Here is an 18,677-nt window from a genome sequence, read left to right on the forward strand (position 1 = left end):
TTATTTTACATTTATTAAATATTTCATATTTTAGATTCTTTGAACTTCTTCGATCACAATATGTTTACGATCAGGAAACATTTGCTGTAACATTAAGTTCTGCTTGGAATATATCTGGACACCTTTATATTGGCCCTCACATTGGAATCTCATACTTAACACATCCGCAGGCGAAATTAACAAAAGTTGCTGATTTTCAAGATATTGAAAGGATTCGAACTTATATTTTGCCAGACAATAACAAGGACAAAGATAGCCATCAGGAAAAATATCATTTGCAATCGATTAATTCATGTAGTGAGTTACAAAAATTAAATTCCAGTGTTACAAGTAATAGCAATTCAATAACAAATAGTCCGTTAAGTAGTAAAAAATCAATAATTGACAAACAAAAAGTATGCAATTGCAGAGAAATCAAAACACAATTAAAGATAAAAGTTAGCGGTAACGACGAAGACTTAGTAATAACCTGTGATGGTATTAATGTAAGTATAAATTTAAAAAATGGTTATTATCTATAACTATGTAAATTATCACCAAAAAAAATTTACAGACGGCTGAAAGTATTGCTGATTTAGTCGACGGTTATTGCCGTATATGCAACACCAAAGAAAATATATCTGTATGGAATAGATCACATCAAACACCAAATACTAGTACAACGAATTCATTAGAAAAATCAAATAATTCAACAACAACCAAAGATAAAACAAACGAAACAGATGACGGCAATAATATGAGTGAAAGTTGCGATAAGTCCAATTCAAATGAAAATAAAAAACCAATATTAAGTGAAGACTATGCAGAAATTGGCTTAATTGAAGAAGAAGGTGATTATTCCACACCAGCTGTACGAAATTATGAATTAGACCGTTCACAAATAACATTGAATGAAATAATCGGTGTGGGGCAATTTGGTGATGTTCATATTGGTACATGTAGAATTAAACAACAGAAAACTTCAAGAAATCGTTTAGGTGATTCCACATCATCAATTGGTTCAGATATGAGTGGTGGGAATAGTAGTGGTACAGAAAATAATAATGATACACTAAATAATAAAACTGGATTAATTCATGTGGCTGTGAAAACCTGTAAATCAGAAGATGATTCAGCTAAAACGGAAAAGTTTTTGGAAGAAGCTTGTAAAATCAAAATTATAAATATATTTTCAAATTTATTAATATATTTTAAATGTTTTAATTTACTATTTTCAGTTATAATGCAAAAATTTGATCATCCTCATATCATTAGATTAATTGGAATATGTAGCACACCTCCTATTTGGATTGTTATGGAATTGGCAAAATTTGGAGAATTGAGAGCATATCTAAAGACAAATTCAGATAGGTATAACCAAATAATTTTAAATTAAATTTAGAGCTAACTGTTTTTTTATTGGCGAACACATATTTTTCAGTTTTAATTTTTGTATGTATGTAAATGCTGCTTTATATGTTTAATCAGAAAGTTACATCTTTGATTTATGATTGCGTTCTTTCAATATCCATAATTTTTTTCACTTGCGCATAATTCATTGTTGGTATACTATTAGTAAATTTATTTGGTGGTTCAGTTGTTATGTTGTTGAATTTAGAAGCTGTATAGCGGCAAGGTAATTTAACAAAACGATTTGGTTTACGTCTCGTTTTTTCCCAATTTTCAAAATATAGATCTTTTTTTGTAATCTTTTGAAAATTTCTATTTAAATTTAATTCCTTATAATAGTTTATTGTTGGAGGTGGTTGTACTGGATAATTTTTGAAACGCAACAGTTGTTGTTTTCCTCTTTCCATATATGATTTTTTTAATTTCTTGCGTATACATCTATTTTCAAAATACTGTTTTAATTTCACTGCAATATTTTCATCCACATTAATTTCTGGATTATATATAATTGGGTATGTCGCTGCCAACGTTTTATATTTTTGCCGATGGCATTGATTTAATTCATCAAAATTAGTCCACTGTTTCCATCCTAGTTTGTTTTCTATAAATACTCGAGGATTTTTGAGAATAGGATAGAAGCGCATATTTATTTCAAAATTTTATGATTGATTAATTTTATGATGCAATGTGATCTTTCAGATTGAAATTGGGCACTCTTCTATTATACTGTTATCAATTATCAACAGCTCTCAGTTACCTAGAATCAAAAAAATTTGTTCATCGCGATATTGCAGCTAGAAATGTGCTTGTTAGCTCGTCAACTTGTATTAAGGTCTGTATTGAAGTTACATAAAATTATATTAATTTTAAATATTAATAAACATTAATTTAGTTTGAGTTTTGAAATTATAAAATAAAAAAAAAATTCCAAGTCAATTAGGTTTAAATATGAATAAATTTTTTTCACAGCTTGCTGATTTTGGTTTGTCACGTTGGGTTCAGGATCAATCATATTATCATTCAAGCAAGTGCATGCTTCCGATAAAATGGATGGCACCAGAGTCGATTAATTTTCGGCGTTTTACAGCTTCTAGTGATGTTTGGATGTTCGGTAATTAAAATCCACAATAATAAAAAATGTTTAAATTTAAAATAAACCATTCGCAGGCGTATGCGTTTGGGAAATTTTGATGTTAGGTGTTAAACCATTTCAAGGAATAAAAAATAGTGATGTAATAGGAAAATTGGAAAATGGGGAACGCTTACCCTTACCTAATAATTGTCCTCCTCGTTTATATTCATTGATGTCACAGTGTTGGGCTTACGAACCTTCAAAGCGACCTAATTTCAAAAACATTAAGGAAACCTTATAGTGAGGCCTATTAAAATTTAGTTATAAATTAAAAGTGAATATTAATGAAAAATTGTGAATTACAGTGATATTTTGGTTGAAGAACGTTTAAGCGATTGTGAAGTAATGCGTAGAGAAAATAGACGAGTTGCTGCAATGTCCTGGGGAGCTGGTGATGATGTACCACCGCCAAAACCCTCCAGACCAGCAGGAGGTAGTTATTTTATATTTTTGTTTTAATAGCTTTGTCAGTGTTTCAATTGATTAATTTTTCTTTTTATTTCAAATTTAACAAATATATTTAGATTCATCATTGATGATTCCGATGTCTGCAGGGTTAGGAAACTCTGATGACATAGAACAGTTTGGTGCACCTCAAACATATATTATAGCACAAAATCCAGCCGTTTTAGCTCGTTTGATGATGGAAACAGATCAACGTTCACTAAATCCCTCCTCTTATACAACACCAGCCTCGGTATTTAATACAATAGCTGTAGATGTGGATGATACAAAAACTACTAACCTAATTAATGTTAATCCAGCTGAAATCAGCTTAAAAACTGTTAAATTACCTGCGGCTGAATTACTTAAATTAGATCCTATAGTTCCTGACGAAAATTCCTCTCCCCAATCCTTAATACCTATAAGTTCTTCTCCTTCTTTGGCTAATTCTCAAATATCTTGCTCAGAAAATCTTTCTTCCTCAGCTGCTTCTGGAGGTAGTGGCATTACACCATCAACAACTATTGACTCACTTGGTTCTACGCCTTCTTCAAAATCAAATACTTTGGATCGTTATATCGATCCTCATAGTGTATTACCACAAGGTTTACCACCTATGTATCCCCATAATCATAATCCAACTCAACCAGCATATCCAGCTTCGTGTGACGTAATTAATACAAATATTAACACTTCTCCGAAGCGGCAAATTATTCAATCACAACAATCTATTGAATCAGCCTATCAGCCAATGAATCCGGCCCCAATAGCTGTGATGAATAGTAATTATGTATTGTATCATCAACAAATTCCACCGAATCATATTCAGTATATTCAACAACCGTATGAAAACCAAATGAATTCCCTCGAACGATTACAACTAACTAAGTCAAATCGTTCAAATTCCTTAACTCGTCAGTTAAGTGGCGGCCAAGAACCTACTTATGCATCTGATTCCCATCAAAATAGTCTTGAAAGACGAAGTCGTACATCATACGGTAGTTTAGAACGAAATCAAAATAGCGTTCCCGTTGCTCCTCAATTTTCAATTCGAAATAAAGGAGGAAGTTTAGAGCGTAATCAATCAATGTCGAGCGCTTATGATCTAATGAGAAATCGTGCTGCATATCGAGCAAATAGTCTTGAACGTGGTGGTAATCCAACTCATCAAGTTTCAGTAACCCGTTCTGGAAGCTTGGAACGCAATCCAAGTTATTTCGCGTATCGCAATCAAATGAAAACTATTGAACAAGTAGAACCATTCCAAGAGGAAATTTATGATTTTGGGGGAGCTAACGTTAAAAGTTGTGCTGCTATTGCATTAAATAAAAGTATTGCTAAAGGTTTATTACCAGTTGGTACACAAATACCCGGTATGTTAAGTAGTGCTAGCAATAATTCTATTAATCAGCAACAAACTCAGCAAGAAATATCAACCCAACAACAATCTCAAAATCAAAATACAATATTCTATCAAGCTCCACAACACCAAAATTTACAAATATCACAAAACTCTACTTATACTCCAATGGTACCAAAATTTTGGCAAACTGGAAATATTCCAACAAAAGATTCAATTCTATTTCAAAGTTATCATCCCCAAATGTCTAATTCACAGCCAACCTCTTTAACAATTTTGAACCCAGTTGTGTCGCCACATAATTTACCTCCTCCACATTCGCAAAATCAAGCTAATCAAATAATTGTTGGACCTTGTTTAGCAATACAACACCAAACACAAATATCAACTCAACTTCAAAATTCTCAAACTGTTCAATACGTCCAATCCTGTCCTCCTCCCAATAATTCCATCCTTGGTTTTGGTAAAAAACAAAATGTTGCTAACTTGCAAAAAGCTTTAAGTAACTCTAATGAACAATTTCATGGTGACGGAATAACAGATATTCAGGTTTGAAAGCAAATTACGAGATTATAGATTTTTTACTTTTATTAGCTGATTGCTAATTGAATATACTTTTTATTTTTATTTAAAGTTATGTTTTTATAATTTCGATTCGAAGCCTGAATGCCTGTAATAAAAAATTCATACATATATATTTTTCTTAATTGGTAATCTCTAGATTTTCTAAGTAAATTTTGAGTTAAAACATTTAGTAATTACATTAAAGTTGCATGTACCTGTGCTAAACATTTATACCAATCTCTTTACTTCTGTTCCATGCGGACAGAATAATTCTAAATCATAGAAACTCTTATCAACTAATATATTTTATTATACTTTTAGAATCCTTTTATTTTATCTTGTGTATTTTTCTTTTTTTTATTTATTTTTTTACATTTAGTACTAATTATTTTTTCTACATATTTTAAATATTTTAAATATTTCTAAAATTTTAAAAAAATGTTTAAAAATAATTGTTAATTACAATTAAGAACTTTTTTACAATAACAGAAACAAATTGATGCGAAAGAGGAATTGGAAGCTAAATTAAGAAAACAACAAATGGAAAGTGAGGTTGATAGTAAATGGCTTATACAAGAAGAAAACAACTTGGTAAGTTTTTTGATGTGGACTTCCTACAAGAGAATGATTCCATTTTTATTTTATTTTTTATAGAAGAAACGTTTAAGTTTAATAACATCTCTAAATGAGCAAGATGTAAATAACGTTGTGAGTTCAAGCACAACAACACCACCAATAATGCAGAGTAGTTTTAATCAAGCAACCAGATTCTCTCCACAGAGTTCAACTACATCTTGTGGTCCATCAAGTTTACCTATCGATTGTCCCCAAACACCAAATAGCACGACGAGCTCAAGACCGCATACACCTGGATCAAATCCAGGAACTTTAAAATCGAGTAATTCAACAAACGAAAGAAGTACTACACCTTCATCATCATCAGATGAAAGAGGTGGCCAAAGATCGTTACGTGCCGAGGTGATCAATTCATTTTCAACGGCAACTACTTCAGCATCAACAGCCGCAGGAACAACAAAAATATGTCCGCTGGATCGGGCAAACGACACTGTATATGCAGCTACAACAGCAGTAGTTAAAGCAATTATGATGTTGAGTCAAGGTGTTGAGAAGGCAAATGCATCCCAGTATTTAGAACTAGTTAAAAATGTTGGACTGGAATTGAGAAATCTTTTAGCTTCAGTTGATGCATTATCTACAGTTTTTCCTGCGCAAGCTCATAAGTAATATATTTTTATTAAGACAAAATGTAAATAACTTGTTAAATTTTCATTTATTGTTTTATTCACAGGGAAGTGGAAATGGCACACAAAGTTTTGTCTAAAGACATGTTTGAATTGGTTGCAGCAATGCGTTTAGCTCAGCAATATAGCGAAACAACATTAGATGCGGAATATAGAAAGTAATAATACGAGTATAAATGCTGAAATACAATTTTTCTTATATTAATGAAAAAAAATACGTTTTTTAGAAATATGCTATCAGCAGCCCACATATTAGCTATGGATGCTAAAAATTTGCTAGATGTTGTCGATTCCATTAAGCAACGTTTCCCGAATCTGTTTCTTAACAAACCACCTCAAACTCCAACTGCAAATGCAAAATTAGGAACAGTGGTAAACAACGTTTCAACATCAGTTACAACACTGCATCAATCTCCGTCCGTAGATCTAAAAAACAGACAGCAACAACAACTACAACCAATACAACAAAAAAATTTACAACAGCATGTTGTTGATTTTAAATTACATGGTCAACAACAATCGTCAGTCCAATCGACTAATGAAGAAGGTTATCAAATTATGTGTAGTGAAAATTATCAAAATTTCCCACAACTGCAAAATAAACAATTTTTACATCATACAACGTCTCCCCCAACAAGTTTAACAGGAATTTATGATAACGAATGCATAATACAACAACAGGTGAAAAATCTTGAAATATCTTCCTCTACATCATGTAGTAATAACATTTCCTCAAATACTACCAGCGGAATATATAATACCGGAAATAACACTGGTGGTGGTTGTAGTAGTATAATAAATGCAGCATGTAATACTGGTAATTTAGATTTAAGCACCATAGGAAATACAATGGGATATAATATTGCAGTGGGAGGAACAAACTCACAAAAGCCTGCTATTGCAATAAAACCATCTAATATCCAAAGTAAATTAAAGCATAGTAATTCCTTTAAATTATCTTCTGATAATTTATCTAGCAAAGCTAATAATTCGATTATTGGCAATGAAAATAGTACAGCTACAAACACAAATAATTCACTCTCAAACTTATCTTCAATTAATTCTAGTAATACCACAGCATATTTAGATGAACCTCTTAAAATTATAGAAGATCCGAATGATTTATATTGCAATACTTCAAGTTTAACGAGCAATAACTTGAAGAGTGATATTTTAACAAATAATGGCTTAAAAATAATTGAACAAAATTTATCAATAGAAAATCAATTAAATGGAGAAAATTAGAAAAAAAATTATCATATATTTATTCATATACACACAAATCTGATATTATACTATTATTTTTTTAAATGGAAATTTTATTTATTTTAATTACTTAAATTTTTTTACTTAAGTAAAATACAATTTAATAAAGAATAATGAATGTTTACCAGATCACTTTTTATTGGAAATTTTTTTAGAAGTGCATATAATTTGCATGGTATAAATAAAGACATTTATGTTATACCTGAAAATTTATTACAAATTAAACAAAATGAATAATAAATATTTATAAAATTAATACATAGTTCAACTTTATAAGACAAAATAATCATAATATGTATATATGCACATATGCGCAACTATGTAATTTAAATTTAAAAATAAAAGATTTGACAAACATCTCAAATTTTTCAATAATTTATATTTTAGAGTCTTCAAAGAAGCAATTAAAAAATTTTTTTAAGGGAGATATTAAAAATGTATAATGATTTTTTTTCTTAATTTTTTATCCATTTAAGACCTATTAAAAAAACGATAAAACATTCTTTGTAAAATGCTGTGGCTTAACTTAAGCAAGTATAATAATTCAAATAAAAAAAAAGATTTTCTTATATATGAAACAAAAATCATTATTTAATAATCAATATTTCCTATTTTTCCACTTTTTTAATAGTTTTTTTTTTATTTTCTGAACTAAAAGATTTAACTTGTTTTGCATTTTGGTTCTTGTTTTTCTTCATAATTTTTTAATATTATTTTTTGTTATAATTATTCCTGTAGATTTTATTTGGTGATGTATTTTATATTTTCTCCACATTTCAAATTAATTTATTAATGCCTCAATTAACATTCATTACTTAATTAAAAAAAAAAAAAAACAAGAAGAAAAATAAAGAAATCATTGTAGAATGTTAAATTTTTATATTAATAAAACATTGAAAATAGGTATTAAAAACTTTATAAAAACTAGTTATCCTACAATATAGTATAAAGTGAAAAATTAAAATAAAAATTTATGTAAATTGCAAATGTATAGTAAAGTAAAAAAAGAAATAATGACTCTTTCGTTAAATAAAAAAAATTTTTAAGCAGTATAATATAATGTATAATTCATTGTAATTTAAAGCGATTTACATTTAGAAAAATGTATTCTACATGTACGTTATGTGTCCATATATGACTATATATATATATATATATATATATATATATATATATATATATAATTATATATATATGTGTATTTATATTTTAATTAATATAAATTTCTGTATTTTGACTTATGTACTACATATTTGATATCATTAAATTTAAATTGGAAAAAAACTAATAATCAAACACATATATTAAATTATAACAATATTAACTATGAATTAATTACGAAATAGTTATGGGTAAGAATTTTGTAAATTTTTAATATCCAAAAAAGCAAAGCATAAAAATATAAAAATTCTTTCCTTTTTCTCAATAAAATCAAAAATGTTCTTTATACACAATATAAACATACTAAATTATATTATATTATAATATAATTGATATTTTTATAAAAAATCTATAGAAAATACTTTTATTTTTGCAGGAATTAAACGGATTAGAACATCAATTTTTTAAACAATTAAATTTATTAAAAAAAGCATTATAATTTTAACGAATAATTAGTTCTGTTATATAAATAGGACTTGCAAATTGTAATTATTATTATAGTCAATAAAGTAAAAAATGTCTATAAATATATAAATTTTTTGATGAATATTATTATTAACTAGTTCAGTTCAGTTATATAACGCTATCGGATTTTTAAATTACAGTATATCCATTAAAATTAACCGATCTGATTTTTAAATTAAGGTGTTTAAAACTTTCATTTTATAAATTTATTCTGTTTCGATTAGTGATTCATTTTTCCAGTTGTCATTTAAGGTATTACTTTGTATGTGAATAACTTTATGAACATCTTTCTTATTTTATAGATCAAAATTTTTTTTTCTATGATAATAGTTGCAACTTATTAATATAAAATTGCTATTTATACCTAGTTAATAATTTTTAAGTCTGAAAAAACTTTTTTTTTTTGTAATGTGGAAGAACAAAAAATAAGTTTATAAATGCTTTTATAATATAAAAATGAAAATAAAATTATAATTTTCATTATATTATATAATCTATTTAAAATCATTGTAATGTAAAACATAAAGTGACTTTAAAAAAATACAGCTTTTTATATGAAATTTAAATATTTTTTATACCAAAAGCAAAAATTTCAATTTAATAATAAAAATATATGAAACATAATAAAATATCGAATGCGAACGAATGAAAATAAAAGTAATAGAATGAAAAGGATAATAAACATTAGTGGAATATATAATCTCGATTACAACACACAAAATTCAAATACCTTTTAAAGAATTAATTAAATAATATTTGAATTAACGAAAATATTAACAATAAACGAAACTTTCAAACATAACAAGAATGGAAAATTTGTTTGAAGCCTTAATAAATTCATAAATATGCAAACGAAATGAAAACAAAACTATAATTTAATGTTTAATCAAATTATACAGAAACCTTAAATGAAAATATTACACATTTGTTTTATATAAATTTTTTGAACTATTAATTTTCAAATTTTTATGATACTACACACTATCTTTATAATTTCGTTTCATTTAACTGTTTTAAGGGTATATACTTAAGTTTATACTCATGTATTGCCGCTACAAAAAAGGAAAAAATTCAAAATATACAAAATATGTACATGTTTTTCATGTATTTTCTTTAAATCGTTCCAAATTCTTGCTTTTATATAGTAAATAAACAAAAATGAAAAAATTAAAAAAAGGAACATCTTTTATACACACAATTTATTAGAAAATAAAACAAATAGACATATATGTATATTTATCACTGTATACTACTCATGTAAAATACATAAAAAAAATTTCTAGTCTAAAATAAACGTATATTTTTTTTAATGTTCTGAATTAACTTTTTCTTACAATAATCTTAACATTTTATATAATCAAATTATTAATAAATTCCCATTTTAGTTGATTATTCTTCAAAGTTGTTTCAATTAAGAAATAAAAAACTAATTTACAAAAAAACACATGAACAAATAAAAAGCCTGGATTATAATGTCGTAAATATTCAATAAGTTTATATATTTATTACAATTATAATATAAACATAGTAAAAGATATACATAATTATTCAAATAAAACACAAATTAAAGAAAATAATAAATAAATAAATAGTTTAAAAGACACTACTAGAACAATGCGTTTAATTTTTCCTTAAAAGGTATACCTCTTTTTTCTCTTTACTTTAAATGATTGGCGATTTTCGAAAATTCAATTCTAACTTGAACCTAATATAAAGCACTTGCAATTTTTATTACAAGAGCAGCACGATCGACAATCATAGCATGTTTAAAGTTCTATAGGATTTTTAAAGATTTTTTTAGTTTGAAAAAAATTATATTGAAAAATGTAAGACATTAAAAACCTGAAAAGGTAAACTAGATTGTTTCTGTAGATCTAAAATGATCCAAAAAACGATTTGTAAAATTTATTTTAGAGTTTTATATTCAAGTAGGTACCGAATTATACAAAATTTCCATCTATGATGGATGTCATAATGGAAATTTTTATATATTACGCACAAAATTAAATACCAAAAAATATTTAAATCAAATTTGTCAAGATATTCCGAAAAACTTAAAACTTTCTTTCAAAAGTTGTAAAAATACTTACATTTACATAATCAGTTATGTAATGAGTAGGCAAAATATTTCTTTGATTTTTGTTTTATCCTGGAATTCATACTGTATAATATGAATTATAGAATAAATACAAAATATTATGGACGGTGGAATATTGATAGTTTTGTTTTTACATATTAAAAACAAAACTATCAATATAAAAGCATAGTAGTCAAAAAAACATGCTGAGGGAAGCTTATGAGATGTTGGGTTAGAAATGATATTTTTGTAATACATAATTACAAAATTAATTACAATAACTTATTTTTACAAGATTTTACAAAACGTAGACAATTGAATATTTCCATATCTACATGGAAATTAATTGTGTATGTTAATAAATTAACAAGAATATAAAAATGTGTTTTACGCATACATATATGTACAACGTACATGTATATATGTACATACGTGTATGTTGAATGTACATTCGTACAAGACAGTTAGATTTAATAGCGGTTCCTGCATCATTTCATGTCCATTTACAACCTTTTACATCTGTTTAACCTTCTCAACTGGAAAAGTTCAGTCCATCTCTATCATTCGTTTCATTCTTTCGTTAAAAACCGTTTTTTAATATTTCATCCTTCTTCTGGAGCTAGCTCTTTGACCCTGTTACTGACTTGCCTCCTTTTCCACACCACCTTAGAGGTAGAGGACTTGGCGCGTTTTTTTTTTTGAGTGCTGTCCCCAATAGGCCTAATCCACTAAGTATGTTTAACTAAAAACTAATCGGAGGCAGAAATCGGGGATACATCTTTAATTGGAGTTAAAAGGGCAGCTGTTCCAAGAAATGTTATTATGTCATCCGTACTTCTTTGCTGCCCATCAGTGAGAACATAATTTTCCAACAGCTCTTTTAACTTCTCAGGCAACTGGATATATTTGTTGGAGGGGTAGCATGACTCAGGAGGTTTGACTAATTTTTCATACTGCAAATCCATCTGTTTAAACGCAGTCTTGAAAAAATTTGGAAGTGTAGGATCAATCTGGAAATTATTGTGTAGGATATTATGCAAACCATTCAAGAAATTATTAGTTTTCGGATAACCATCCAAAACAGTTTGATTGTGGTTCCAAAAGCTTATTGGGTATACAGCTCGAGATGAAATATAATACCTTCTGAAACATTTTAAGAATTTGTCAACTGCCGGTAGTTCTTGGTATTCAGTAAATTCGATTTCACAAAGGAGATAGAAAGCTGTACGTACCTCACGTGGAGGTAATAAACTCAAACAATATAGTTTCTGAATTAAAAATTTGAATGCCGCATCCTCTTCGTATAATTTATAAAGAGAAAAGGATTTCAAACTTTTAATAATATTTTGTCCAAGAAGAAAATGGGAACCTGCAACTCGTGTTGCAGGAAATTTCGATTTGAAAGCTATGATTGCCCTGTGATCAAAATCGCATATCATCATTTTTGGCCCAAAACTTAGATTTAATTTATTTTTAATAATCTCAAAAAATTTTTCGTATATTACTTTTTTTGATGTTGTTTGCATCAATGCAAATATTATTGCAAAAGCGAAATTATTTTTGAAAAAATGTACCGTGTAAAGTTTCTTGAAACCCATTTTTTGTGAAGCAACTCTGAAAGTTCCATCACAAAACCATAAATCGCTTTTCTCGAACTCCCGTACCATTTCAGTTTTGCAAAAAATCATCATCCGATCATCAGTTGAAGTACCTGAATCATATAGCAGATACTGCAACATACCTACAGGTACTCCATCTTCATTACAATGTCTCGAATTTGCCCTCGAGAGTCTTCTATGCAATGCTGATATAGATGGCATTTCTTGCAAAACTTTCGTAGACAAGTTTGGTTGGAAATTTTCCACTACCTGTAAATATATAAATGTATAACAAGAAAATTTAAATTTAGACAACTAAATTTTATTATATGTAATTTGTAAAAGAAAAGCAACTTGTTTAATAATACATGTACATATGTACGTACAGATTTTGGATTTTCTCCTCTTACTTCCACGGCACGCTTCATTTTTTCTACAGCTTGCTCCGCTTCCCTTAATTCCTGTAATTTTGGATTATGCATGTGTCTTCGATGAATAGTTACCATACCATTTTTTCTATTAACAATAAGATATGCGTTACATTTAAATTTTCGCAGTTCTCTGCACACATATTTTGTAGCTGCTTTTCCTGTGCTGTTATAAAATAGAGTCATATTATTAAAAAAGAACGTAAACTTTGAAAATTAGTATTTCTTCAGTTTGTAAAAAGCCAACGTCTTTCCAAAATTAAATTTTTGTTTTACGAGCGGAAGTCATTTTCAATATAAAACGAGCGGAGGACATTTTCAAAATAAAGTATAAACAGGAAAGTTTTTATTGGCAGTTTTTAAATATGTATACGTACATATGTACATACATACATAGTTTTTGTACAGCTTCAAAGCAATACTTAAAGATTACTTAAAATTTAGTTAACTAGCATTTAGTTAAAAAATGAAAGATAACGTTGATATAGCTCAAGGGAAAAACGGAAAATCTCCCACAGAAATATACAGATATTTGGACGCACTTTGCCTATATTAAAAAATAAAATAAATAGTAAAGAGTGAAAAGAATTGAATTTACGATTTTTATTTTATGACAAATGCAATTCAACAGGCTGCGTGAAATAGTATTAAAGAATTACGACCTAAAACCTTAAAAATTTTATTTTTAGGTATTTCTAAATATATTCCAAAGAAAAGTGTAATCAGGTCTCGGCATCCACCTTGGTATAATAAGAGGCTTCTTTCTTTGAAAAATGCGAAGAATAATGCTTATAGAAAATTTAAGCGCAGCTCGCTTTCAGCAGATAAAATAGTCTTTCAGAGGTTGCGAAGGGAATTCGATTTTTTAAGTAAATTTTTATATAAAAACTATATTTTGGCTTGTGAATCGAATATGAAGTCTAACCCTAGATTTTTTTGGACATATATCAATGCGCATAAAAGATCTTCTGGTTTTCCTACTGGCATTTTTTATAATGAATCTATAGCTTCTGATATTCAATCAACATGTAATTTGTTCGCTAAATACTTTGAATCTGTTTATGAAAAATCTAATATTTCTCAGTCACTGGATTATAATGACGATGTTCACCAGGTTCTAGATTTAGGATATTTGCAATTGACTTACGGTGACGTTTATAATAAGATTTCCCAATCTGATCATAACTTAAGTACAGGTCCAGATGGGATTCCAAATTCTGTACTAAAAAATTGTATATCCGGTATATCTGAACCTTTATTATTAATTTTTAATAGGTCTTTGAAAGAAGGTGTTTTTCTTGATCAGTGGAAATTTTCTAATATTTTTACTATTTTTAAGAACGGTTCAAAATTAGATATTAGAAATTACAGACCTATTCGAGGCTATAGTCACTGACAAAGTTTATTTTTTAGCCAAGGAAATTATTTCACCAAATCAACATGGTTTTGTCAAAGGTAGATCAACCAGTTCTAATTTATCAATTTTTTTGAACTCAGTCTACAACGCAGTGGAACGTGCTTTCCAGGTGGACGCTATTTTCACTGATATATCTAAGGCTTTTGATAAAGTAGATCATTTTAAACTTCTTTCTAAGCTACAAGCACTAGGTTTTCATGGTACAACTTTGAAGTGGATACGTTCTTATTTATTAGAGCGCAAAATTTCAGTTAAAATCTCCAATTGTGAATCTTATTCATTTCTAGCTACCTCTGGATTTCCTCAAGGAACGCATTTGGGTCCTTTGCTCTTTCTTTTATTCACAAATGATTGTGCTTGTCATATTGACTGTTCTATTTTATCATTCGCTGATGACACAAAATTGTTTTCTATTATTAGATCAGTGGAGGATTGTCATCGGCTCCAGTTAAATATTCATAAATTTTATAACTGGTGTTCTTCGAATGGTTTCATGTTAAATGTAGAAAAATGTAAGGTCATGAGATTGTATAGAACAAATAATTCCAATAATTTTAGCTATAGGGTGAATAATTTTATATTAGATAGTGTCGAGGAAATAAAGGATTTGGGGATAATTCTTGATAACAGGCTTACTTTGAATCCTCATATCGACCATGTAATTTCAAAGGCTTTTTCTATGCTGGGCTTCATCAAGAGGCAGTCTGCACATTTTTCTGATCCCTATACATTTAAAAGCTTATTTGTCTCGTTGGTCCGTCCTCACCTCGAATATGCTGCTCTTATTTGGATGCCATCGTACGAAAATCATATAAAGCGTATTGAATCTGTCCAGAAGAATATGGTTCGGTTTTGCTTGCGTAAATTTAATTGGGAATTGAATACCACTGGATACATTGCCAAATGTAAACTCATTGATATTCAAACTCTTGAATGTAGACGTAATGTTGCTTCTGTAATGTTTTCTTATGATGTTTTATCTGCGAGAATAAATTGCCCAGAAATTTTGAATTTATATAATATTTACGCCCCAGCACATGCTGTCAGAAATCGTCGTTTTCTATATCTTCATTCGCATAGAACTAATTATGGCTTTTGCGAGCCTATAGTTTCTTCTCAACGTTTATTTAACATTTGTTCCTCTGAAATTGATTTTGATTCTAATAGAGATAAAGTTAGAAGAGATGTCACCAAATTTTTCAATAGTACTTAAGCTTTAATTTTATTATATACTATATACATATAATGAATTTTGTTTTATTTGTTTAATTTTTTCTTTACTTAATTTTAAGCTGATTTTGTATTTTTTATTCCAAAATCTGTAAGGGTTATTTCCCAGTAGATTGAGATAAAATAAAATAAAAAATAAAATAAAAACAACAGGTGTCAAGTATCCTAGAATGAGGATAGTAAGTATTTATGTAGGTTTCAATTTATTTGTTAAATTGTTTTTTAATTGGATATAATTTTTTAATTCAGTATACCTATGCATGTTCGGATTATGGTTTTTTATGGACAGATTACTAGTCCTTTATAAAAGAAAAGTTGATTCATAACAAGTAAAACTGATACTGGACCAGTAGAATCATAAAACTCAAAGATACAGGAGAGAAGAATGTTGAGTTAGCAAATTTAAATAAATCTCTATAAATGTACATGGGAATCGGTTTTGAATGTATCTAATGGAGTTTATATATGAGAAATATTAGGCCAACGCAAATTCATTCTACAAATCGAAATAGAATTAACGAAGAACAATATTTTCGGCCTATACTACACGTATTTACCTACATATGCATACATGTGTATCTTAATGTTCAAAGATTATAAGAAATCAAATAAAAGATACTTACTAATGATATATATATTCAAAACCTTCGTATAAGTACATTTCTTTGCCTTTTGTTGTAAGTCCCTTTTGTACGCTCATTTTAGGCGTTTTTATTTTATTTAATTGTTTCTATTTTATTTAAATTATAATTCAATTTTATAGCACCAAAGTTTTAATTTTAACACAATTTTATAAAATAAACACCACTGCTGACAGGAAAAATACGATTTTCCACCAACAACAAATGCTAATATATGCACACAAATGTACCTATGTATGTACATATATGCTTGTGCTCTAAAAACAGAATAAATACAAAAACTATAGCTTTCAAAACAACTCGTATATTTTAGCAAAATTACTTTAACTTTTCAAGTGACACTGACAATACAATTTCTTTTTTAAACGTCATAATCTTTGTGGTTGAATATTTCTTCTCCTCTCCCTATTTCTTCTTCTCTACCTACATTTATGCTATTCGTATTATGTATTATTGAAAATTAACCTACTCCATTGCTTTATAATTTTTAAGAATCTTTTCAGAATATGAGTTTCTTATTTATTTCAATGTATACGACTTTAGATGCACACTCCGTATGTACATAAGTAAGGCTGACAGAAATACTAAATAGAAATGATCTACTAAAATTATGGATTTAAACGAAAATATTTTTCCAAAATATACATTTATTTTTCGGAAAATGGGTAAATATGAAATCTCATTATTGTGAAAACAGAACCAAAGCGCTGAGTGACAGCGGCGGACGATATCCGTTGTTAACGCAGAACAAAAGCGGAGCGTCAAAATCAACTGTTCAGTATTTTGTATATACTGTCACACACACATGGAAACAGGTTTTGTGAAAAAAAAATCCCAGCGGCAAAATAGTATTTTAGGCGGCTAAATTTGCGGCAGCAATTTCAATTTAAGGCAGTTCTATTAAAACACATATATAATGTATATTCCATACGGATTCCGACATTTCACCGCGGAAAATCGTTGTTGTTCTGTTTTTAACTTTAAAGAAAATAAAAAATAGGCAACGATTATACTCTCTATGTTCACGTCTATTTCATTGAGGTTACATATAATAGTTACTCGCTTTCTTCTCACTCGCCGAGTAAAATAGCGAGATAGGCAATCAGGTCCTTATTATTTAGTTAGTCATTTGTCGCTATTATGGACTCTATTATCAGTTTAATAAAATATGCTTGTAATATAATAGGTGTTGTTGCGTAAAAAAATGTATATTTTGAACTCATATAATCAGTTTAATAAAATATGTCTGTAATGTAATAGGTGTTGTTGCGTAAAAAAAATGTATATTTTGAACTCCTATAATTTTGACAAACTATTCATTTTGTAAAATAAGTCAAAGTTGGAACTGAATCAATTTGGGCCGGAAATATTAAATATCAGTCATATTTAAATAATTAAATATGGCCGTTTCTATGCTAAAAATCTGTGTTCTTTTTTTATTATAGGAGCATATTCAAATCACATTTGAATCTCGAAAAAAATTTCAGATTTCACAGAAATTATATACTATTTTGACACCTCAAATATGGAAAATTATTATATTTCTATCATACTCGTTTTTAAACTCAGAGCTTACATTGCAACATTGAAAAACAACATATTCATAAGTTAACACAAGCAATAACCAGACTACCGGTCCTAAATTTTCTCTTGCTATACAATATAATTTGTTATACAATAACTGTTTTTGCAAAGTCATAAATTTGCTACTTTAAATGTTCAAAAATTGTTAATCCAATAAAAAATTATTTCTTGAAAGAAAAATAATTTAAAAAAAAAACAAAAGCTATGAAAAGTTATATTTCCTTTACAGTATTTCAGTCAGCGAAATATTTTTCCTAACGCAACACAATTTTTGAACTAAACAAATTAATTTACCAAGATATTCTACAAAGATACTGAAAGTTATTAATAATAAGCTTAAAATTTTTCTTTTGAAAATCTTACTTTTGTCGCCAAAAGTAATATTTGCTGTAAATTTTAATTGATTTAAATTTTAAATTATGTTAGATTTTCTTTTTTTTTGGGTGTTAGCCGAAAATTATAATTCATATTGGAAAATTTGCCACATTTATTTTCATACAAAACTTATGTTATTTATTTTCTTCTATATAACCCATATAACATTTTCCTCTATGTCTGATAGTTTTGCCAGTAAAACCTATTAAATGTATTTCAAAAACAAGCAAAAAATGCATATTTGACACAAATATATTTTTCAAATATGCGAGAAATTTCGAGTT

At 28.0% G+C, this 18,677-nt stretch overlaps 2 protein-coding genes across 8 annotated transcripts in view; one reads left to right on the forward strand and one right to left on the reverse strand.

The window, feature by feature from the left end:
- LOC129609976 (putative uncharacterized protein DDB_G0282133) overlaps positions 1 to 9,182 on the forward strand; it is a 65,988-nt gene extending 56,806 nt beyond the window's left edge. For 3 of the 7 annotated variants that reach the window (XM_055522270.1, XM_055522264.1, XM_055522265.1), the window contains 12 exons: positions 35 to 485; positions 554 to 1,145; positions 1,218 to 1,350; positions 2,089 to 2,221; positions 2,359 to 2,500; positions 2,557 to 2,761; positions 2,827 to 2,954; positions 3,046 to 4,874; positions 5,379 to 5,480; positions 5,544 to 6,130; positions 6,199 to 6,309; positions 6,379 to 7,999. In XM_055522270.1, the coding sequence (XP_055378245.1) occupies positions 35 to 485; positions 554 to 1,145; positions 1,218 to 1,350; positions 2,089 to 2,221; positions 2,359 to 2,500; positions 2,557 to 2,761; positions 2,827 to 2,954; positions 3,046 to 4,874; positions 5,379 to 5,480; positions 5,544 to 6,130; positions 6,199 to 6,309; positions 6,379 to 7,396 (5,431 nt within the window). In that variant the 3' untranslated portion in view covers positions 7,397 to 7,999. Of the gene's footprint in view, positions 1 to 34; positions 486 to 553; positions 1,146 to 1,217; positions 1,351 to 2,088; positions 2,222 to 2,358; positions 2,501 to 2,556; positions 2,762 to 2,826; positions 2,955 to 3,045; positions 4,875 to 5,378; positions 5,481 to 5,543; positions 6,131 to 6,198; positions 6,310 to 6,378; positions 8,000 to 8,155; positions 8,488 to 8,954 lie in introns of those variants that run through there. The other 4 variants (XM_055522268.1, XM_055522266.1, XM_055522267.1 and 1 more) reach the window with 4 other exon arrangements.
- A 2,133-nt stretch (positions 9,183 to 11,315) lies between these two features.
- LOC129609977 (uncharacterized) lies at positions 11,316 to 16,715 on the reverse strand. Its single transcript, XM_055522271.1, has 3 exons — positions 16,417 to 16,715; positions 13,105 to 13,312; positions 11,316 to 12,988 (listed from the first exon to the last, which is right to left on the reverse strand). Exons 1-3 carry the CDS (start codon positions 16,491 to 16,493, stop codon positions 11,870 to 11,872), a joined length of 1,404 nt encoding a protein of 467 aa, XP_055378246.1. The 5' UTR covers positions 16,494 to 16,715; the 3' UTR covers positions 11,316 to 11,869.
- Positions 16,716 to 18,677: the final 1,962 nt, after the last annotated feature.

Source organism: Condylostylus longicornis, unplaced genomic scaffold, assembly GCF_029603195.1.
Source record: "Condylostylus longicornis isolate FDR11 unplaced genomic scaffold, ASM2960319v2 ptg000042l, whole genome shotgun sequence".
NCBI lineage: Eukaryota > Metazoa > Arthropoda > Insecta > Diptera > Dolichopodidae > Condylostylus > Condylostylus longicornis.